General features: G+C 36.1%; 2 protein-coding genes across 2 annotated transcripts; both read left to right on the top strand.

The window, feature by feature from the left end:
• Nucleotides 1–122: 122 nt before the first annotated feature.
• On the top strand, nt 123–6,231 carry LOC114166403. The gene is made up of 4 exons (XM_028051131.1): nt 123–719; nt 2,195–2,851; nt 3,136–4,353; nt 5,936–6,231. The coding sequence occupies exons 1-4, from the start codon at nt 162–164 to the stop codon at nt 6,125–6,127; spliced, it is 2,625 nt and encodes an 874-aa protein (XP_027906932.1). The 5' UTR covers nt 123–161; the 3' UTR covers nt 6,128–6,231.
• Nucleotides 6,183–23,254, top strand: LOC114166402. The gene is made up of 8 exons (XM_028051130.1): nt 6,183–6,576; nt 7,969–8,739; nt 10,167–10,643; nt 11,040–11,849; nt 21,246–22,172; nt 22,505–22,575; nt 22,653–22,716; nt 22,916–23,254. The coding sequence occupies exons 1-6, from the start codon at nt 6,208–6,210 to the stop codon at nt 22,544–22,546; spliced, it is 3,396 nt and encodes a 1,131-aa protein (XP_027906931.1). The 5' UTR covers nt 6,183–6,207; the 3' UTR covers nt 22,547–22,575; nt 22,653–22,716; nt 22,916–23,254.
• The last annotated feature ends 82 nt before the right edge of the window (nt 23,255–23,336 follow it).

Genomic DNA, 23,336 nt, shown 5'->3' with positions numbered 1-23,336 from the left:
TAAAAGTTTTAAATTGAAAAATGTAATTTTGTTTTTTGTTTAAGTTTGTGGGGATAAAAAAAGTATATTATATTTGAAAGGTAGAGAAGTAATTTAATAATTTGTGTGATTTACAGGTAAGTTTCGCATATACTGAGGATCTAGAGCTTGATGAATTTATTATGGAGCAACTATGGCAAGCCAGTGGTTGGGTGCACCAAAACAGCTTTGGGTATTTGAAAAGGTTGACTGTAGAGGGATGTGATAGTGTAGTGCATGTAATTCCATCTCATTTGCTTTCTTGCTTTCATAATTTGGAAGAGTTAGACGTAAGGGATTGCGAAGCAGCAGAGGTGATATTTAATATGAATGATGAGAACAGGGTGATGATAACAAAAGCTTCTCCAATATTCCGTCTGAAAAGGTTGTATCTATATGATCTACCAAATCTGGAGCATGTATGGGAGAAGGATCCGGAGAGAATTATGGGCCTTCAAGCGCTAGAGGAAATGTCTGTTATATATTGTGAGCGTCTTAAAAGTTTGTTTCCAGCATCCTTGGCCACCAGAGATCTCACCACACTTGAGGTAATAAATTGTAAGGAATTGAGAGAGATATTTGGGAAGGATGAAAAAGTTGGAGAAGGAACAACACAACACTCTGCGTTTCCTCCTCTCACCACATTGAAGCTGTACCAATTGCCATCCCTCGAATACTCTATCCACTGCTCCAAACAACAGGTCATTCATTCCCACACCACTCAAAATTACTTTATATATGCACACTCTCTATTCTTACTCTTATTCATTTCTTTTATAAAATCTATATTTCTTTATATTAATACCTTCATTAACTGAGAAAAACCAATATACTATTTAGACACAAAAAAAAAAGTTATCTAAATAACAGTGTCAATATGATAAACATATATAACAATATATAAAAGATATTATTTTTCGTATCTACATCTTGTTACCAATTTTAACCTTTAAATTTTATATTTATCTTTTTTAAATTTAATAACATTTTATTTTAATAATCATAAGGTAAAAGTGAACACACTCGGTAAATAGTATATAAGAATGAGAATACATAAACAAAGATATATGCTCTGGTCATTATCCAATTTTATGCTTTCATCTCATTAACAAAGAATGAGAATACATAAACTATGATTAGATTTTATCTCATTTTCTTCTATTATGTCACTACTATTTTGTTTACTTAAAATATAAATAATTTAATGTTTAAAAATACTCTTTCTATGTAGGTCTAGACTCATGTTTGTAGCCTAGAATCTAGAACCTAAGGACTTCAAACCTAATGTGATTTATTCACTTTTGGTTAAATAAATCCTTATGTAGGTCTAGACTCATGTTTGTAGCCTAGAACCTAGAATCTAAGAACTTCAAACCTAATGTGATTTATTCACTTTTGGTTAAATAAATCCTTATTTCAATAAACGAAAAATTAAATATATGATTAATATATATGGACAGAATCCGTTTATTCTTATATAAACTCAGGCAAATTATATATTTTATAATGTTTCATAAAATGTAGAGTTAATTGATCCGAATTATATTTTTACTAATTATATCAATTAAATAAAATTTTAATATTATTGAAGAGTTTATTATATAACTTAATTTTAAGGTATCATATAATATGTAAATATTCATTATTAGATAATATATCTACACAAATATTTTAAAAGGGTTTTAAAACTTTTGAAAGAGTTATCCAACGGTATGACATATTGACAAGTGAATTAAGTTAATTATCAATTAAGACATGATAGTTGTCAAATTTATATGAAAATTTTACATATTCTAGACACTTCTCACAAGTCATATAATTAAATTACGTGTTAGTATTCTCCTGCATCATCCATTTTAAACATCTTTAGTTTTATTGCAAATCTTATCATCAGACCTAGAAATGAAATTATCCATTCAAAATTTTTCATAACAAGGTTACCAGATGATCAATAAAAAAACATACCCTTTGTTCTATACAGTATGTTACTTTCTATAATATTAAGTTGGTAACTCCTCATTGTTATTTTAACATTATTATGATTTGCTTGTTTTTTTCCTATTTTTATGTTTTTTTAATCATTTTTATATTCATGAAAGATGTATTCCCAAAAGTTAAAAGTTCAAATAATTTGGATGTCATGAAAATGAATATCTAAATCTAATTTCTTTTGCAGGAGAGTACATCAAATTTGAGTGAGGGAGATATACAAGAGATATGTCTTGGCTCACGGTCCATTCCAAACTCCTACTTCTGTCTCTTAGAATCTCTAACTCTTGATGGTTGCGAGTTTTTAACCGATGTACTGCTACCATTCAATTTGCTTCCTTTCTTAACTAATTTGGAAACGTTGGAAGTTCGATACTGTGATTCTGTCGAAATCATCTTTGATGTCAAATGTACAACACAAGACAGAGAGGTGGCATCTATGAGACCAACCCTTCCTTTTTCCCTGAAGAAATTGACTTTATCCAACTTGCCAAATCTGAAGAATGTTTGGAATGGAGATCCTCTAGTAATTCTTAGTATGCACCATTTACAAGAAGTTTGTGTTAAAGAATGCGAAGGCCTTACAAGTGTGTTTCCAGCATCAAAAGAAAAATATCTTCTGAAACTTGAAAATCTAGTAGTGAGATACTGCGGAGGATTGATGACTATTTTTGGAGAGGATAATATAGATCCAAGAACAAAGCTAGAGCTTACATGTCCCTTTGTGAGATCATTGGAGCTTGAGGGTTTGCCCGACTTCAAGTATTTTTACTACAACTCTCTGTATACTGACATTTTTACAGATCTAGAATCACATACCGAGAATAAAGTCGGTAGTGAAAAGGTATGTACTACTGTTTTATGACTTCCTCTTCGACTGTAAATTAAATATTGAATCATCTGTAGCTTTAATTGTTTGTCATTGTTCCATATAAGTAATACGAAATACTGTGAAAATTAAAATATGAAACTTTCACGTACAATGCCATGGCGTGGTTAATTTGTCACCAACTATAACTTTTATTAGGAATCTTTCGGCATGAAAGGTTGTTTATGTGATTGTAAACAAAAGAGATGAATCTCTGGTTATCATAAAATAATCTCCTTTTTCTTGTGTTTTTTTCTCAGTTATTAAAGTGCTTGTCATTGGGGAAAAATGGAGTAAATATGATTTTGCAAGGAGAATTTCAGCCAAACCTCCTAGACAACATAAAAGCACTTACTCTGTGCTTGGGTTCAGATTTATTTGGATATGGAATACTAGAACGGTTTCCAAATATAGAGAAACTTGTGGTGCGTGATGGTTCCTTCAAGGAGATCTTCTGTTCTGAAAGTCCTAATAATGTCTTACATCAGCTCAAAGTATTACAGTTGGAGTCCCTTGGAGAGCTGGTTTCCATTGGGCTAGACAACTTTTGGACTGATTCCTTTGTCAGAAACTTAGAAACCTTTGAAGTCATTAGTTGTGAGAGTTTAGAAAACTTGGTAGCATGCACAGTGTGTTTCTCCAATCTGATATGTTTGAAAGTAGAAGGTTGTCATAGCTTATCATATTTGTTGACATCCTCAACAGCCAAGAGTTTGGGTCAACTGAAAAGAATGGAGATAAAATGGTGTAGATCAATTGAAGAGATAGTGTGTAAGGAGGAATCAGATGAGGATGAGATAATATTTCCGAAGCTCAGTTGTTTAAATCTTGAATGGATAGGGGAGCTGGGAAGGTTCTACAGAGGGAGTTTAAGTTTCCCATCCTTGGAGGAACTGTCAGTAACATATTGTGAAAAGATGATAACTTTTTGTGTGGGTACAGTGAAAGCAGACAAGTTGTCTCAAGTTCAACTTGATAAGTTCTCAGAAGCTATTCAATTGGAAATCGATCTGAACTCTACATCTGATAGCATGCAAAAAAGCTTGGTAGCATGCAAAAAAGGAGTGTCTTTCTCCAATCTGACATGTTTGAAAGTAGAAGATTGCGATAGCTTATCATATTTGTTGACATCCTCAACAGCCAAGAGTTTGGGTCAACTGAAAAGAATGGAGATAAAAAGGTGTAGATCAATTGAAGAGATAGTGTGTAAGGAGGAATCAGATGAGGATGAGATAATATTTCCGAAGCTCAGTTGTTTAAATCTTGAATGGTTAGGGGAGCTGGGAAGGTTCTACAGAGGGAGTTTAAGTTTCCCATCCTTGGAGGAACTGTCAGTAACATATTGTAAAAAGATGATAACATTTTGTGTAGGAAGTGTAGACGCAGGCAAGTTGTGTCAAGTAAAATTTGGATCCGAAGAGGTTATTCCATTGGAAACCGATCTCAACTCAATTATGTGGGAGAAATATCTGAGAAAGGTATGTGTTTGGTTTTAATTTAACATTATCTTATGATTCTGTAAAATTAATATTTTTATAATTAATATTTTTATAAAATAATTATCTTAAGAATCATATTTAATACTAGTAGAAAAATAAAAAATTATTATACTTTTTCAGTAATAAATTTTATTCTATGAAAGAATTTTTTTTATATTTATTCGTTTGTTTATTTTTTGGTAAAAGAAGTTATGAAAGAATAGTTGGTTGTATATAATTTAGTACATATGTTGAAAGTTTTTTAAAACTAAACTATATGTGGTGGAAAAGAGGCTATATATTTTTATTCAAAAATACTATTCTAATAATTTATTATCTTTAATAAAATATGCTTTCGTTAAAACATATTAAAATATTATCATATTGAATCATATTATGAAATGTAAAATAATAATCTTTAATTTAAATTCATTATTAAAATTATATTAATACATAATGTTTAATAACTATGAAATGTTATAACCACAATAATTATTTTTTTAATACACTGTTAAAAGTACACACTTTATTTACTTTGGGAAAATTTTACAAGCTATTTTTTTATGTATAGACATCTATGGCATTTGTTTAAACATGCTGGAAAATTATAATAATTCATCAATTTTTTTTTTAAATAATAGTCATAAATGAATCATACTTGAACTATTAACAAATCCCTACTGCAAGTCTACGACTTGTTATACGATTCTTCAAAATAATATTAGTCATGATTGTATTACTCTTCGTACTTTTCTTACTACTAAGAGTACCCTACTGCAAGTCTAGGTAACAGAAAAAAGAATATATGAATATTTTTAATTATAACAATTTTCTCTATAATTTCTAATTAAAGTTTACGCTCTATATTATAATTTAAATTCACAATTATACTATTTATTTTTAATTAATAATTATGATGAAAATTTTGAAGGTTTCTTAAAAGTATTATACTTAAATAATGTTGAATAAAAGAATAAAAAATAATAAAGTGTTTGTGATGAATGAGGATGTATAACAGGGGTTGGTGGAATGATAAGGTATTAAACGTGATGAAAAATGATTTTTTGAAAACTTATTTTTAAATTTGAAATCATATTTTCTAAATGATTTTTTGTTTTTTAATATCTGAGTTGTCAAAATATTATTATCCTTTTAATGATGTTAGTTAAGAACACTTAATCAAAAAATTGATTTTACATATGTATAAAAATTTATTTTTGGAGATGAAAGGAAAAGTAACTGTTTAAATAATTATAAATTATAAATTTTTGAATTTATAAAAGTAACGTTTTCTTTTTTTAAACATTTGAACTGCTGTCTCAAACACAGGGTATCGGTTGAACCAAATTTTAAAAAAAAAATTATAAATCTCAATTCTTAACTTGTTTGCAAGGTTTTGAAGTCAAGTAATGTAAATTAGAAAAGGTGAGACTCCGTAGAAAAATTCTTTTAGATATTATATAGTCAACTGAGTTGTTTTAATAAAAAATAATTCTTAAAAGATTTAGGGGATATTTCATATTTAACCTAAACAAATTTCAATTTTTATTAATTCTTGTAATAAATAATTAATATGGTGCAGACGCTAGGAGAATCATGGCTTGATCTCGACAGAAGTAAACCAGAACTAGGAGAGATATGGCGTGGCTCACTGTCTATACCCAACTTCTGTTTCAGAGAGTTGGTCACATTGAAGGTGAATGATTGTCTGTTTTTATCGGATGCAGTGTACCCTTCCATTTATTTCCCCTATTATCCAAATTGCAAACATTGAAAGTTCGAAACTGTGATTCTGTCAAAGTCATATTTGATGATGTCAAATGTTCAACACAAGACACTTTAATTACTTTTTCTATGAAGAAATTGGTTTTATCGAACCTGCCAGAGCTGGAAGCTGTTTGGAACGAAGATCCTCCTCATGGAATTTTATGCATGCAACATCTAAAAAAAGTACATGTTACGAAATGTAAAAGGCTTACAAGCGTGTTTCCAGCATCTGTAGCCAAAGATCTTGAACTTGAAGAACTAGTAATTGAAGAGTGTGAGAGATTGGTGGCAATTGTTGCAGAGGATAATACAGATTCAAGTCTAGAGCTTACGCTTCCCTGTCCCTATGTCAAATCATTGAAATTACGTGGTTTGCAAAAGTTCAACTACTTTTATTACTGCTCACTCAATACGCATCTGGAATCTCCTACCCAAGATCAACTCCCTCGTGAGAAGGTATCATTGTTTTAGCACTTTCTTCTCCTTTCTTGCATCATAATTGGATTAGTGTCTGCAAATTCAACATTGCATAGTATTTATATATGATTTGGCAGGAGAGTTTACTTTTAGAAGATAAAACTATTACGATTTGGTTAAAAATGAAAGATTGAAAACTAATAATCAAATGATTACGATTTGTTAGGAATTCAAGTGTGAGTCTAAGTCCCACGTTGACCAAAAATGAGAAAGTAGAGCACCATATAAGGATCAAGACCTATAAACCCATTGCCTTAAGGTTGTGGGTTGAGAGTGGTGTCAGTGTCTTATGTGGTTAGACTCATATCTCATTGAGTACTCGTGGTTATGATAAAGGCTGAAAAGATATTGCTTATTTTTCGAGACAAATATTTATCTAATAATCAATTTTAGAAATAAAAAATAAATAGTCATTATAAATGATTAATTTAGATACTAATTTTTAAAATAAAAATTATTAATATCTAAAATAGTGTATATTATAAATAAAATATTATAATTAAATTGTAAATTGATTTCAAATATTAAATATCAAAATTTTAATTACCAACAAATTTAATATTTAAATTACATTAATTCTTTTAGTAATTAAAATTTTAGTAAGTAATGTTAGTAATAATTTAATTTGACTGCTCATATATATATATATATATATATATATATATATTTTATTTTATTTTTCTTATTGTTCGTAAGAATAGTAGGAGCATCCTGTCAAAATCCACTGATGCAAAGCATCAGTAAATATGTTGTATATGTTTTATATCAACAGATTCTCACTCACCCATTCTACTTTATCATGTATCATTTGTTCATGCTGCCACAATCTTTGTAAACTATGGCAAGAAGTCTGGTATTAGCGGAATCTAATTTGGTAATTAAAGAACTATACATTATCTCAGCAATATTTATCAAAAATATTAAGAAGAGAAATAGTTTTTCCTTTTAAAGTTTCTTTTATAATTAATTTTTCTATTCTGAAAAAAAAAATGCCACTTTTTTTTCTTTAAAGTTAAAAAGAAAGGTATTATAATTTTTTTTCTTTAACAAAATTTTATTATTTTTTATTATTCGTTTTCTTCTTCTTTTCACTTTCTATTTTTATTTTAATAGTTATTTCTTATATGGTACTCTATCCAACATAAACAGTCCCTTTCCATTTAAATTTTTTGTTAACTCATTTTCTTCTACATAGCAAGCACTGCAACTTACTAACTGTTAAATTTATAGCATTTCCATCTCAAAATCTTAATCTCAGAATAAATTTTTGTCACCAAGTATGAGGGGTATCTTTTGGCATGAAAAATTAGAAGATTTGTGTCTTTAACGGTCCTAACCAACTTTTGTTTGTGTTTTTGTTGGCTGTTACAGTGCTTGTTATTAGGGGAAAATGGAATGAAGATGATTTTGCGAGGAGAATTGGAGAGAAACCTCTTGGACAGTTTAAAAGCTCTTACTCTCTGCTTTGGTTCAGATGCATTTGGATATGAAATTCTAGAAGAGGTTCCGAACATAGAGAAACTTGCTGTGTGTGGTGGTTCATTCGAGAAGATGTTCTGTTGTGAAAGTGGTAATAATGTGTTACAGCAGCTGAAAGTATTACAGTTGGAGTCCCTTGAAGAGCTGGTTTCCATCTCTTGGAGTGATTCCTTTATCAGAAACTTAGAAAGCTTTGAAGTCATTAAATGTGGGAGTTTAAAAAGCTTGATAGCATGCAAAAAAGGAGTGTCTTTCTCCAATCTGATATGTTTAAAAGTAGAAGGTTGTTGTAGCTTATCATATTTGTTCACATCCTCAACAGCCAAGCGTTTGGATCAACTGAAAAGAATGGAGATAAAAGATTGTGAATCAATTGAAGAGATAGTGTCTAAGGAGGAATCAGATGGGAATGAAATAATATTTCCGCAGCTGAATTGTTTGAAGCTTGAATGTTTAGAAAATCTCAACAGCTTCTATAAAGGGAGTTTAAGTTTTCCATCCTTGGAGGAATTGACAGTATCATCTTGTTCCGAGATGATAACTTTATGTCCAGGTACAGTGAAAGCAGACAAGTTGTCTCAAGTTAAACTGAATAACTTCTCAGAGGCTATTCAATTGGAAATTGATCTCAACTCTACTATCCGGAAGACATTTCTGAAAGAGGTAAGGGTTTAATATATGATAGAAATTGTGTATTGTATTTGCTATCAAACAACTTTTTAATTAGGATACCTCAATATTCATATTTTAAGACTTTCACTTTATGGCCTCTTCGTCAAACTTATTAACACAAAAATAAAATAAAATATGCTTTTAATATATGTACAAAGAAAATAAAATGTTTTTAATATATATATATATATATATATATATATATATGTATATTATGTTTTTAATAAATGATATGCTTTATATTTCTGTAATTTGTCCTTTATTTTTATTTAACGATAGACTAGTAAAAATTATAAATTAAAGTTTTATAATATAAAAAAATAAATAATTTAGTTATTGGAAAGTTACATTTATTTTTCTCAAATCTTGTTAAATAAACTTGTTTTTCCTTTAATTTTAAAATAAAAAAAATATATTGTATCTTACAAATTTCTTGAATTGTTTTATAAAATGTAACAAACATATATATATATATATATATATATATATATATATATATATATATAGAAAAAATAAATAATTTATATTTTAAAAAATGTAAAGTCACTATTATTTAAACATAATTATTTTCAATTAATTTTCGTAATAATTTTCTTTAAAAATCGTATTTAATATAAAGTAATAAATTGATGGTTTGAAACATTGTCTCAATAACCTAGACAAATTATATTAAATTTAACTCAATTAACCAACTAATTGTAAACTGTAATTTTATTAATTAAAATAACTTATAAATATAAACAAATAGAACAGAATCAAATACTTTTATATGCCATTTTACCAAAAATTTAATTTATTTAATTATAAAATATATTTTTAATTCCAATTTTTAATTAATTTTTAATTTTTATATTTTTTATTAATAAATTATTTTCATATATTTATTTTATTTTTATTGCTATATATTTATCATAATGAATATTTCTTATTAATCTTCTACTATGTTTTATAATAGGCATAAAATGAACCGTTTGTAATGAAAATAGTAAAAATAAAAGAAATGATAACAATAAAATACATCTAGCATAATCAATATTATTGGATTTTAAGTAGAATCTAGAAATGATAAAATAAAGAATATAAATAATATAAAAGTATATTAAAAACGGTCATTTTTTTTTCTAATGTAAAAATTAATAATAAATACCTTATGTAAAAGTAAAAAGAAAAATTAATAAATGTTTTATAAGAGGTAAATTGATATCAATATAAAAGGTTAAAAACCAACATAAAAAATGTCACTTCTAATAACTTTTAAAAATTTCTTCAATTAAGTTATTAAATTTCTTTCCTGGATATTAGTTATAAGTAAAGTTGGTTATTTGTAGCAAAACTGTATAGTCTGAATTCTTGGTAATCCTTGTACAAGATGAATTTCATATTTTCATTTATTCATTTACATCTGCTGATTTCCAAAGAGAGCATCATTGCAATGGGAACTTGAGTTCAGAGATAGGGCAGACCTACAAGAGATATGGTGTCTGGCACTGCAGATACCCGACTTTTGTTTCCGAAACTTGGAAACCTTGATTGTGAATAAATGCAACATTTCATCAGATGCAGTGCTACCTTTCACTTTACTCCCTTTATTACCCACATTGGAAACATTGGAAGTTAGAAACTGTGATTCTGTCAAAACCATATTTGATGTCAAATGTGCACAAGGCACATCCACTTTTCCTCTCAAGAAATTAGTTTTATGGAAGCTGCCGGATCTGGAAACCGTTTGGAATGAAGATACTCATGAAACTGTTACAGAGCCTAATCCAGCTCATCCAGAAGGAACAAATCTCAAGCTTACGTTCCCCGATGTGACATCATTGACACTATGCGATTTGCCCAACTTCAACCATAACACTATATCTTGCATTCATGATGCAACACCAACATTTGAGGTTTGGGCATTCTTTTCCAAGTCAATTACATGCATTCAAATTATGTGTCAAAAATTGCTTAAATCTTGATAAATAATCTCCTACCAACCACTGAAATTTTTTTCCAATATTTTCTTCCCATAGGAACCACTATTCGTCACATTTATCAATTTTTCATCTAAAAATAAATTTTAAATCAAAATTGTTGTGTCTGGGTAGTTCATCTTTTTTTAATTTTTTTAAATAAACGTTATTTCTTTTAAATGGACTTTTTCAAACCTATTTTTATTTTATATTCAAATGTTTAGTTTTTCACTAATTATCAGGCTTATGTAGTTAGCATGAAAGTTCACAGTTTCAATTTTATATATGACAGTACTAACCTGCTTTTACATGGTTATTGGTTTCTCATTGTAGCTAATTATACCCAACTTAGAGGATCTGACAGTGGGTAAAAATGAATTAAAGATGATTGTGGACGGAGAATTTCAGACAAACCTTTTACACAACTTAAAAGTTCTCGGTCTGTGCTTTGATAATGAGTGTGATGAATTTCCGGAGTATGGATTTCTACAACAGTTGCCAAATGTAAAGAAGCTTATGGTGTGGAGTAGTTCCTTCAAGCTCATTTTCTGCCATCAAAGACCTAATAATAGTGAACTTCTATTACAGCTCAAAGAATTACGCTTGGAGTCCCTTGGTGAGCTAGTTTCCATTGGGTTAGAGAACTCATGGACTGAGCTCTTTGTCAGAAATCTAGAAACTTTTGAAGTCATTACATGTTCCACTTTGGAAAACTTGGTAACACGCACAGTGTCTTTCTCAAATCTGACATGTTTAAAAGTAAAAAATTGTGATAACTTGTCATATTTGTTCACGTCCTCAACAGCCAAAACTTTGGGTCGACTCCAAAGAATGAAGATAAAACAGTGTAAATCAATTGAAGAGATAGTGTGTGGGAAGGAATCAAATGAGAATGACATAATATTTCTGCAGCTCAGTTGTTTAAAACTGCATAATTTACTGAATCTGCGAAGGTTTTACAGAGGGAATTTAAGTTTCCCATCCTTGGAAGAATTATCAGTAACAGATTGCGATGATATGGTAACTTTATGTCCAAGTACGCTAAAAGCAGACAAGTTGACTCAAGTGAGAATTGAATACGGAAAAGTTATTTCACTGGACACTGATCTCAACTCTACTACGCGGAAGGAATTTGGGAGAAAGGTACGTGTTTAATTTCTGTTATTGAGCATTGTCATGATTCTTGTTGTTATTATAAATACTATATCTTAATTAGAACCCATTTCGTTATTTATGGACATATATCTATAGAATTTGTATGAACATGCATTACGCCTTTGGACAAAAAAGGTGAAAAAGCATTATAATTTATTTAACAATTCTTCAAAATAAATACTCATGAATATCATACTTAAACTGTTAACAATAACCTACTTGCAAGTGTAGGCTCTCTCTCTCTCTCTATATATATATAAATGTAATCTTACGAAACAATTCTTCAAAGTAATAGTCATAATTGGATTAGTCTTCATGTTTTTTCAACTACTATAAGTGTAGCATATTGCAAGTCAAGTCCGACAGAAAAAAAAGTGGATGTAATTTTAATTATTACAAAATTTTTCTATGACTTCTAATTAAATTTTACACACTATATCTATAATTTAAAGTCGAATTACAATCAATTTTTAGTCAACAATTAAAATGAATTTGCTGATTATCATTCCTCAGCAGGTTTAACTTTTTGTAACGCCCCATTTAATTTAATGCGTAAAATTAAAAGAAACGTCACACAGAGATAACAATGTAGCGTAGTCCTGGGGTTCTAAACACAACCCCTACAAAAAAAAACGGGCACACCACGATGCCAAAGGAAAACTGAGTAAAAATCTAACAAAGAGTGTAGGGTAAAAATGCATAAAGCGATACATGGGCCATAGCCCTAAAGCAAACATGAAGAAAATAATCCCAGCCCAGATGGTTAAGCAGCGGAATCACCATTCTCTTGTTGGCCACGAGAACCTCGTCCATCTGCTCACATCAATCAAATTGATGATCATCGCAAGAAAGAAGAACCACATACAAGACAACCATACAACAAACAGGGTAAGCTAGAGCCAACAATATTCTCATCATACAGTCAAATATACTTTCACCATCCAATATTCATACGACAACCAAGCATGTTATGACTTTTCAATCGATACACTACGACTCAACTAGACTCATCCGGATACGTATAACTTGGTCGGATTCAGCGGATGCCCGCACTTGTGGTGGATACCTCTGCTCACCCCCGAGCTGCTCACCCCCGAGCTATGTTTTACAAGTGTTACGATGGATCAATTTTCCCTCACCACAAGGTTAGCCCTTAATGAATTTTGGGCCTCCTGCTACTCTCACCACAGGAGTCAGTCCGCTCTAGGTGAGACTAACTGACTCCTCAGAGTGTCAGGATGCAACCTTACCTTGAATCCTTACCTAGTTATACAGATGGGGCACCACCATGAACACCCACTAACAGGGGCCATGGAATTACGTCCCGACCACTGAAGCGCGATCCTGAAAGTCTCACCTAGAGACCCCAAGGAATTATGTACTGACACAGACAAAAATACGATTATACAGTCAAATGATATTCACCATGCAATGATACATTCGTTATGTCAACCTTTAAAGTCGTTACCTTTCGCATTTCCAGATCCAACCCATTCCAACTCATCATAATCCACCCATGTACATAGAATCCAACGCATCTCATTATCATGCCACTTTAACAACACCAAACCCATTTATTTCACATGCCAATACTCATACCAAACCCATCATTTATAATTCATGAATCGTACCAAACTTACTTAATGCTCCAGTACATACATATTTCTCATCATAACATTCATACTCAACCAATATCAATCATCAAAGAACCAACAAGCATCCAAACAGCACCCTGTCTCGCCTAGCCCCTCGCTCAGGCTGAAGGGTTTCGCTCAGGTGAGACATGCTCGCTCAGGCGAGCCCCCCTTCGCCTAGGCGAGGGCTCGAGAATTGGAGCAGAAACACACGTGGGATCTCGCTTAGGCGAGACCCCTCTCGCTTGGGCAAGATGCTCGCTCGCTCAAAAATACTGTGGGTCGCCTGGGCAACCCTTCGTGGCGAAATATTTAGGCGAGCCCCTGTTAACCTCGCCTAGGCGAGACATGCCCCCTTAGGCGAGTTTAACAGTCCTCGCCACTATTTTCTCCTGCAGTGGAAAACATAGCAAACCGAACAATGATCCATTCATCTTATACATCCATAGCAGTACTAAAAAATGCAATTAAACGCAAGACCAACACCAATAACCACGAACATTTCAAACATTTTGGAGGGTTCTAGCTTCCCTTACCTGGAAAGGGATTAAGGAAACTTTGGCACCCAAGCGTGAGAACACAGCAGCTCAAGGAACGAACAGAGCAGCTGAAAGGGTAGAGAAACAGAAGCACGAGATTGGTTACTTGGAAACCCTAAATGAAAGGAAAATGAAAAGGAACCATAGAGACGAGTATGACTAGCAACAATACTTACATGGGTAGGAAACAGCTTCGAGCTAGCTTGAAGATGGCAGGGACCTAACCCTAGCAGAGCTTTCTGTGAGGGGGAAAACGAGATGACGGTTGAATCTGTGAGAATGAGAGAGTGTAAGCGTTAGGCAAATTAGGGTTCAGTTTTGTCACTTGGGCCAGCCCTAGGCCCAATTACAAGGGCAGCCCTTTACTTTAGGGCAAAATTTCATAAACAGAATTTCCATGGGCCTTACATTCCCTCCAACAACAAAATTTTTAACCTCGAAAATAAAGACTCACCAGGTAAACAGATGTGGATGTGATTTTCTCATGTCCTCCTCTAACTCCCAAGTTGAGTCACCCGTCCTCCGATCCCAGATGACTTTGAAAGGACTGACGGTCTTTCCTCGACGTTCCTAAACCTTGCTATCCTCAATAGTTATGGGTGGTACTTCCACCGTGAGATCTTCCCTGATCTGTATATCCTCGACTTCCAACACATGAGCCGGGTCAAATACATACTTCCTCAGCTGCGAGACATGAAACACTGGGTGAAGGTTTGCCAACTGCGGGGATAAAGCTATCTCGTCGGCCACAGGTCCGTATGGCGCCTCGTATGGCGCCATGCAAATGCTCGCATGAAAGCTGTTGTTGTAGGTAAACTCGATCAAGGGCAACACCTCGTCCCAAGCCCCTAGGTGATCCAATATACATGTCCGTAGTAAGTCCTCAAGTGACTGGATGGTCCTCTCTGACTGGCCATCCGTCTGGGAGTGATAGGCTGAGCTCATAGTCAACTTGGTCCCCAAGGCCTCCTGTAAGGTCTGCCAGAACCGGGATGTAAACCGTGGATCTCTGTCAGAAACTATGCTCGAAGGTACCCCATGCAACCTCACAATCTCCTTGACGTACAACTGGGCCAACTTGGCCATGGACATCCTCAAGTTCATTGCCAAGAAGTGAGCACTCTTGGTCAACCGATCCACTATCACCCAGATGGTGTCATGTCCTCTAAAAGTCCGTGGTAGATGTGTCACAAAGTCCATGGAGATGTTGTCCCATTTCCACACGGGTATCTCTAAGGGCTGTAGAACTCCCCCGGGTCTCTGGTGTTCCACCTTCGCCTTCTGACAAGTCAGACAGGCTGATACGAATTGTGCCACATCCTTCTTCATTCCCTGCCACCAGAAGTTTTCCTTGAGATCCTGGTACATCTTAGTCATGCCAGGATGCAGACTAAGACGACTTTTGTGTCATTCCTCAAGGATCAACTTCTTCGCCTCTGCATCATCTGGTATACATACTCTGCCTCGAAACCTCAGTATGCCATCATCACTCAAAACAAAGTCTCGGGCTTCCTCTTATCCAAGTTGTCTTCTAACTCTGTTCAGACTGGCATCCAACAACTGTCTCTCTCTGATCGAGTCCAGGAAGTCACTAGATATAGTAAGGTACTACAACTAATGGACTCGGACCCCAACTCCACCTGTATCCTCATGTCTCTGAACTTCCCTAGTAGTTCTGCCTCTTTTATCATGAGATGTGTCGTGTGTACCGTCTTCCTACTCAGAGCATCTGCCACCACATTTGCCTTTCCCGGGTGATATAAGAGCTCGAAGTCATAATCCTTCAGGAATTCCATCCACCTCCTCTGCCTCATGTTCAGCTCCTTCTGATCAAACAAGTACTTGAGGCTCTTATGATCGCTGAACAGACGAAACTGTGCACCATAGAGATAGTGCCTCCAGATCTTCAAGGCAAATACTATCGCTGCCAACTCAAGGTCATGAGTGGGGTAATTACGCTCATGCACCTTAAGCTGTCGTGAAGCATACGCCACCGCCTTCTTCTCTTGCATCAAGACACAGCCAAGCTTGAGATGAGACGCGTCGCAGTAGACTTCAAACGGTTTCCCTATATCCGGTATTACCAATATAGGGGCACTCGTCAACCTCCTCTTTAGCTCTTGAAAGCTCTCCTCAAACTTGTCCGTCCAAGTGAAGGGCTGGTCCTTCCGAGTAAGCAAAGTCAGAGGCGCCACTATCTTGGAGAATCCCTCTATGAATCTCCTATAGTAGCCCGCTAACCCCACAAAGCTCCTGATCTATGTGGCCGACTTCGGACTCTCCCACTTTACCACTGCCTCGACCTTTGCTGGGTCTACTGCAATCCCCTGGGCTGATATCACATGCCCCAAAAACTGAACTTCCCCCATCCAGAACTCGCACTTGGATAACTTGGCATACAATTGTTTCTCTTTCAAAACACCGAGCACCAACCTTAGGTATTCCGCATGCTCCTCCTGAGTCCTGGAGTAGATAAGGATGTCGTCTATGAAGACCACGACAAACTTATCTAGGAAGGGCCGGAAGATCCTGTTCATGTAGTCCATGAACACTACTGGAGCGTTGGTCACACCAAACGGCATAACCACATACTCATAGTGGCCATATCTGGATCTGAAGGTCGTCTTCTGCACATCATCAGCCTTTACTAAAATCTGGTGGTAACCCGATCTCAGATGTATCTTCGAGAATACCAATGACCTATGTAGCTGATCCATCAAGTCGTCGATTCTCGGAAGCGGATACTTATTCTTGATCGTCATCTTGTTCAGTTGTCTGTAGTCCACACACAGGCGCGAACTCCCATCCTTCTTCTTCACCAACACCACTGGTGCTCCACAAGGCGAAGTGCTGGGTCGGATGAACTGTTTCTCCATCAGCTCTTCTATTTGTTTCTTGAGTTCTACTAACTCTACCGGAGCCATACGATACGGGGCCATCGAGACCGGGCCTATTCCTGGGAGTAGATCAATAGAGAACTCCACCTCTCTATTGGGAGGCAACCCAGGCACTTCTTCTGGGAACACATCCTCAAACTCCTACACCACAGGTATAACTGATGGTCCTTCTCTTTCCTCCACCTCCATACAGGCAAAGATTATGAAGCATTGCGCGCCACTCTGAATCTCTCTCGCCACCCGCTGAGGAGACACCAACTCCAACTCCTCTGAGTCAGGAAACAACAACCTATTCTCACAACAGTCTATTAGAATGCGATTGGCAGAGAGCCAATCCATCCCTAAGATCACCTTCAACTCCTGTAGGGGCAGGCAGATTAGATTTACCTTGTACCTGCGCCCTTCTACCTCCACTGGACACCTAGCACATAAGGACGACGTCCTGACCAAATCCGACACCGAAGTAGACACCGCAAGCTCACACTGCAGCTCGCGCACCGGCAGACCCAACCGTTCCACACAAGCATTTGACACAAAAGAGTGTGTTGCTCCAGAATCATACAACACACGGTAAGAAGTATCAGCCACCATGCAACTACCCATAACCAAGTTACTTGAGCCTGATGCCTCCGCTCCTGACATAACATACACTCTGCTGGTCGCCTGAAGCCTGTTGCCTCTGTCCCTCCTCTGATGCTGATGGGGAGTCTGAACTGGAGGACGTGCTGCTGCCCTAGCAAGGGTGGGACAGTCCTTCCCAAAGTGGCCTTCCTTGCCACAGTTGTTGCACCGGCGATAACCCTTCATACGCGGGCAGGCACTCCTCAGATGAGGGCCCCCACATATGTAGCACTGCACTCGACCCTGCTGGGGAGGAAGACCCCTAAGGCTGATGAGGAGGTCTGTCATACGGTCTTCTCCGCTCGTCATGTTTGGGCTTGGACCCAGATGGTCCACCACTCCTTTGAGGCTGTTGTGATCTCTAACCCTCAACCTCATTCTTCATCTTCTCCATTACTCTGGCCTTCTCTACCAGAGTAGCAAAATCCTTGATGGACAAGGGTGCCACCATCAAGCGAATGTCACCGCGAAGTCCATTCTCAAACTTGCGGCATCTCCACTCCTCATCGAGTGGCAAGGTGTAGAAACGGCTGAGATGCTTGAACTTCTCAGCATAATCAGCTACTGAATTCCCTCCCTGTGTGAGCTGGAGGAATTTCACCTCCTTGGCGTATCTGACGTTGTCGGGGAAATATTCTGAGAGGAACTTCCCCTAGAAGGCCTCCCAAGTCACAAGCTCTCCTCTCTCCTCCATGATGGACTTCATGCTCATCCACCAGTGTTCAGCTTCCCCGGTCAGCATGTAGACGGCAAAGGCCAACCTGATATCTGCTGGGCACATCTTCGCATCGAAGATCCTCTATAGATCCTTCAGCCACTGATCAGCTGCATCTGGACTGGTCTTCCCATTGAACTTCACGGGATGGTGCTTCAGGAAGTCTTCCAGACTCCACTCCCTGACTGGTGGTCGTGGCTCAGGGCCAAACACAAGGGCAGTCGCCCTGTTCTCTTCCAACTGGCGGAGGGCCTCCATATGCTGCCGATGAGCATCCTCGGCAGCCACCCTTGCAGCTTCCATCTGCTGCATCACCAACTACTGTTGCTCGAGCGACGCTGCCTGTCGTTGCATAGATGCCTCGTGCTATTGCATCATGGCGGTACTCTGCTGCGTCATAGCAGCTACCATCGCCTCTATTGCTCTAGCGATATCCGGTGCGTTCCCCTGGGATGATTGGGAAGTCCGACGAGGAGGTGCCATAGTTCACTGGCACACAGAAAATCACTTGGTTAGGCTCGAAAAAAGGCAAGAATTTAACTAAGAACACTCAAAAGACACAGAGAAAGCTAAGCGGACATCCAAGTCCACATACCTAAGGAATGACGACCCTGATACCATAAATGTATCGCCCCATTTAATTTAATGCGTAAAATTAAAGGAAACGTCACACAGAGATAACAATGTAGCGTAGTCCTGGGGTTCTAAACACAACCCCTACAAAAAAAACCGGGCACACCACGATGCCAAAGGAAAACTGAATACAAATCTAACAAAGAGTGTAGGGTAGAAATGCATAAAGTGATACATGGGCCATAGACCTAAAGAAAACATGAAGAAAATAACTCCAGCCCAGATGGCTAAGCAGCGGAATCACCATTCCCTTGTTGGCCACGAGAACCTCGTCCATCTGCTCTCATCAATCAAATTGATGATCATCGCAAGAAAGAAGAACCACATACAAGACAACCATACAACAAACAGGGTAAGCTAGAGCCAACAATATTCTCATCATACAGTCAAATATACTTTCACCATCCAATATTCATACGACAACCAAGCATGTTATGACTTTTCAATCGATACACTACGACTCGACTAGACTCATCCGGATACGTATAACTTGGTCGGATTCAGTGGATGCCCGCACTTGTGGTGGATACCTCTGCTCACCCCCGAGCTGCTCACCCCCGAGCTATGTTTTACAAGTGTTACGATGGATCAATTTTCCCTCACCACAAGGTTAGCCCTTAATGAATTTCGGGCCTCCTGCTACTCTCACCACAAGAGTCAGTCCGCTCTAGGCGAGACTAACTGACTCCTCAGAGTGTCAGGATGAAACCTTACCTTGAATCCTTACCTAGTTATACAGATGGGGCACTACTATGAACACCCACTAACAGGGGCCATGGAATTATGTCCCGACTACTGAAGCGCGACCCTGAAAGTCTCACCTAGAGACCCCAAGGAATTATGTACTGACACAGACAAAAATATGATTATACAATCAAATGATATTCACCATGCAATGATACATTCGTTATGTCAACCTTTAAAGCCGTTACCTTTCGCATTTCCATATCCAACCCATTCCAACTCATCATAATCCACCCATGTACATAGAATCCAACGCATCTCATTATCATGCCACTTTAACAACACCAAACTCATTTATTTCACATGCCAATACTCATACCAAACCCATCATTTATAATTCATGAATCGTACCAAACTTACTTAATGTTCCAGTACATACATATTTCTCATCATAACATTCATACTCAACCAATATCAATCATCAAAGAACCAATAAGCATCCAAACAGCACCCTGTCTCGCCTAGCCCCTCGCTCAGGCGAGCCCCCCTTCGCCTAGGCGAGGGCTCGAGAAATGGAGCAGAAACACACGCGGGATCTCGCTTAGGCGAGACCCCTCTCGCGTGGGCGAGATGCTCGCTCGCTCAAAAATCACTGTGGGTCGCCTGGGCGACCCTTCGTGGCGAAACATTTAGGCGAGCCCCTGTTAACCTCGCCTAGGTGAGACATGCCCGCTTAGGCGAGTTTAACAGTCCTCGCCACTATTTTCTCCTGTAGTGGGAAACATAGCAAACCGAACAATGATCCAATCATCTTATACATCCATAACAGTGCTAAAAAATGCAATTAAACGCAAGACCAACACCAATAACCATGAACATTTCAAACATTTTGGAGGGTTCTAGCTTCCCTTACCTGGAAAGGGATTAAGGAAACTTTGGCACCCAAGCGTGAGAACACAACAGCTCAAGGAACGAACAGAGCAGCTGAAAGGGTAGAGAAACAGAAGCACGAGATTGGTTACTTGGAAACCCTAACTGAAAGGAAAACGAAAAGGAACCACGGAGACGAGTATGACTAGCAACAGTACTTACATGGGTAGGAAACAGCTTCAAGCTAGCTTGAAGATGGCAGGGACCTAACCCTAGCATAGCTTTCTGCGAGGGGGGAAAAAGAGATGACGGCCGAATCTGTGAGAATGAAAGAGTGGAAGCGTTAGGCAGATTAGGGTTCAGTTTTGTCACTTGGGCCAGCCCTAGGCCCAATTACAATGGCAGCTCTATACTTTAGGGCAGAATTTCATAAACAGAATTTTCATGGCCTTACATTTTTTGTTACAAAATTCAAGCAATGAATTATTTGTCACTATAAAGTATGAAAATGAAAGAAAAATAACATAATTTAAGATAACTATAAATTTTCATATTCGTAACAATAAATTTTATTTATTTATTTACATTTTTAAACCTACCGTAACAGTTGAACCAGTTTTGATGTTAGGACAACTAAATAAAATTATAAACCTCAATTCTTAAGTTGTTTTTGCAAGTCTGAAACTTGCAGATAGTGAGCATTTCATATTTGTAGAGTACTGATTTAAAAGATATCGTTGACTCTTGTAAATAATTAGTTTCATATTTTTAATTATTGTTTGCACGTGCAGATTTCAGAACTTGAAAAACTTGATCTCCAAAGTAGACCAAAACTACCAGAGATATGGCATGACCCACTGTATATACCAGACTTATGTTTCAGTGAGTTGGTCACCTTGACCGTGGAAAACTGTCAGTTTTTATCAGATGCAGTCCTACCCTTCCATTTACTTCCTTTATTACCAAAATTGGAGACATTGAAAGTTGGAAACTGTGATTATGTGAAAACCATATTTGATATCAAACGTACGACAAAGGACACATTAGTTACTCTTCCTCTTGCTCTGAAGGAATTGACTTTATCCAACTTATCAAACCTGGAGAATATTTGGAGTGAAGATCCTCATGGGATTCTAATCATGCATCATCTTAAAGAAGTACATGTCAAGGAATGTAAAGGCCTTACAAGTGTGTTTCCAGCTTCAGTAGCCAAAGATCTTGTGAAACTTGAAGACCTAGTCGTGGAAGAGTGTGAGGGATTGAAGGCAATTGTTGCAGAGGAATCCAAGGAGGATGAGATAATATTTCCGCAACTCATGTATTTGAAGGTACAAAGTTGCAATAGCCTGCCATATTTGTTAACATCTTCAACAGCAAAAAGTTTGAGTGAACTGAAAAGTATGAAGATAAAAGAATGTAAATCAATTGAAGAGATAATATCAAAGGAGGGGGAGGAATCTGATGAGAAGGTAGAAATAAAATTTGAGCAGCTGCGAGATTTGTATCTTGAAAAATTAGATGAGCTAAGGTGCTTTTACGATGGCAATTTTACTTTAAGTTTTCCATCCTTGGAGGAAGTCCACGTCATCAAGTGCAGCTCCATGAAAACTTTCAGTGCATTCAACAAAATAGATAATCCGTGGTATTATTCAGAATATGCGAGACCTCGAAAAGAAACTGATCTTAATTCTGCTCTACACAGAACTTCCGAAGAAGAGGTATGCATACTTTTTCGTCTTAATCTTTGATATATAGAATTAGGAGTACAGGACTGCTAATTTGTAGCATTCTTCTTAATTTCTCTTTATCAAATGCTATGATTCATCATTTTCATTAAAAAATACTAGACATTTTCTTTCGGGAGTTTTTATCAGTAGACTATTATCTTTTTTCCTTGCAAAACTATAATTCGACTAATTCGCCAAGGGGAGTTCAACAAAGGCTGGTGATTCGTGCTTTGACTTGAGAACATTAATTTTAGCGTAATAATGTGTTTTTGAGTTGTATCGTCCTTAAAATTAATTTGTATATATTATTTGGTTTTAAATAGGCTCCCGATGCTTCTAGTGCCATCATTTCAGTTCTTCAATAGTTCAGATACTGATGGAGATAGTGAACATGGTAAATCAATATTAACTAATGCTACTAAAATTGGTAACTTTTTTATGGTGAGTGATACTATCATTTGCTCTATGTAGGTGCAGGTGATGATTAATTAGAAGCAGTTTTTCACAGCACAACTTGATGATTACGTAAGATTAGGTATGTAATTTTGCATCAGGGTCATTTTATGTCTTATTGATATTTATTTTAGCGGATATTTCTGTCAATTTTGTTTATGACACTTATGTACAGCATGATATTCCCTACAATACTACTTTTACTACTTCTATAATTAAATTCATAACTTTTCAAAATCGCTTCTATGAAATTATAGTAATTGCTTTCATAATTCATCTAGGTTGAGTCTCGGTTGCCGACTCCAATATTGCAGTAATTAAGAGGTGATTGAAGGCATAAAGAATGGGTGGAGATGAATGTGTCCGGATTTTATTACGTGTGGTTGTGTTTAGAAGAAATGAAAAAAAAAATGTTGTTGTACCTAGTTGAAGATGAAAGTGCCCCTATTTTATTAGGTGTGATTGTGTTTAAAAAAAATTAAAAAAAAATTGTGTTGTTCTGCCTAGTTAAAGATGAAATACATTATTAATTATTTGTATTATGTAATGTGTGAGATTGAAAGTGATGAACGGCCATGAATATTGATTGAAGGCTGTATCACTAAATATTCATTTGCTGTTGATTTTATGTTCATGTGATCGTAATGATTCTCTCTCGTACTCAACTTTTATCATAGTTCACTTTTGAGTCCTCTGTTGACG

This window comes from Vigna unguiculata, chromosome 10 (assembly GCF_004118075.2).
Source record: "Vigna unguiculata cultivar IT97K-499-35 chromosome 10, ASM411807v1, whole genome shotgun sequence".
NCBI lineage: Eukaryota > Viridiplantae > Streptophyta > Magnoliopsida > Fabales > Fabaceae > Vigna > Vigna unguiculata.
This window is presented reverse-complemented; position numbering and strand designations above follow the sequence as displayed.

Excerpts from the sequence above, each read along its gene's own strand:
- LOC114166403 (XM_028051131.1), top strand. The coding sequence starts at position 162 with ATGGAGCAACTATGGCAAGCCAGTGGTTGGGTGCACCAAAACAGCTTT. Across the intron at positions 720-2,194 it reads TCCACTGCTCCAAACAACAG|GAGAGTACATCAAATTTGAG; the intron begins GTCATTCATTCC and ends TTTCTTTTGCAG. Across the intron at positions 4,354-5,935 it reads GGGAGAAATATCTGAGAAAG|ACGCTAGGAGAATCATGGCT; the intron begins GTATGTGTTTGG and ends AATATGGTGCAG.
- LOC114166402 (XM_028051130.1), top strand. The coding sequence starts at position 6,208 with ATGAAGAAATTGGTTTTATCGAACCTGCCAGAGCTGGAAGCTGTTTGG. Across the intron at positions 8,740-10,166 it reads GGAAGACATTTCTGAAAGAG|AGAGCATCATTGCAATGGGA; the intron begins GTAAGGGTTTAA and ends TGATTTCCAAAG. Across the intron at positions 22,173-22,504 it reads ACAGAACTTCCGAAGAAGAG|GCTCCCGATGCTTCTAGTGC; the intron begins GTATGCATACTT and ends GGTTTTAAATAG.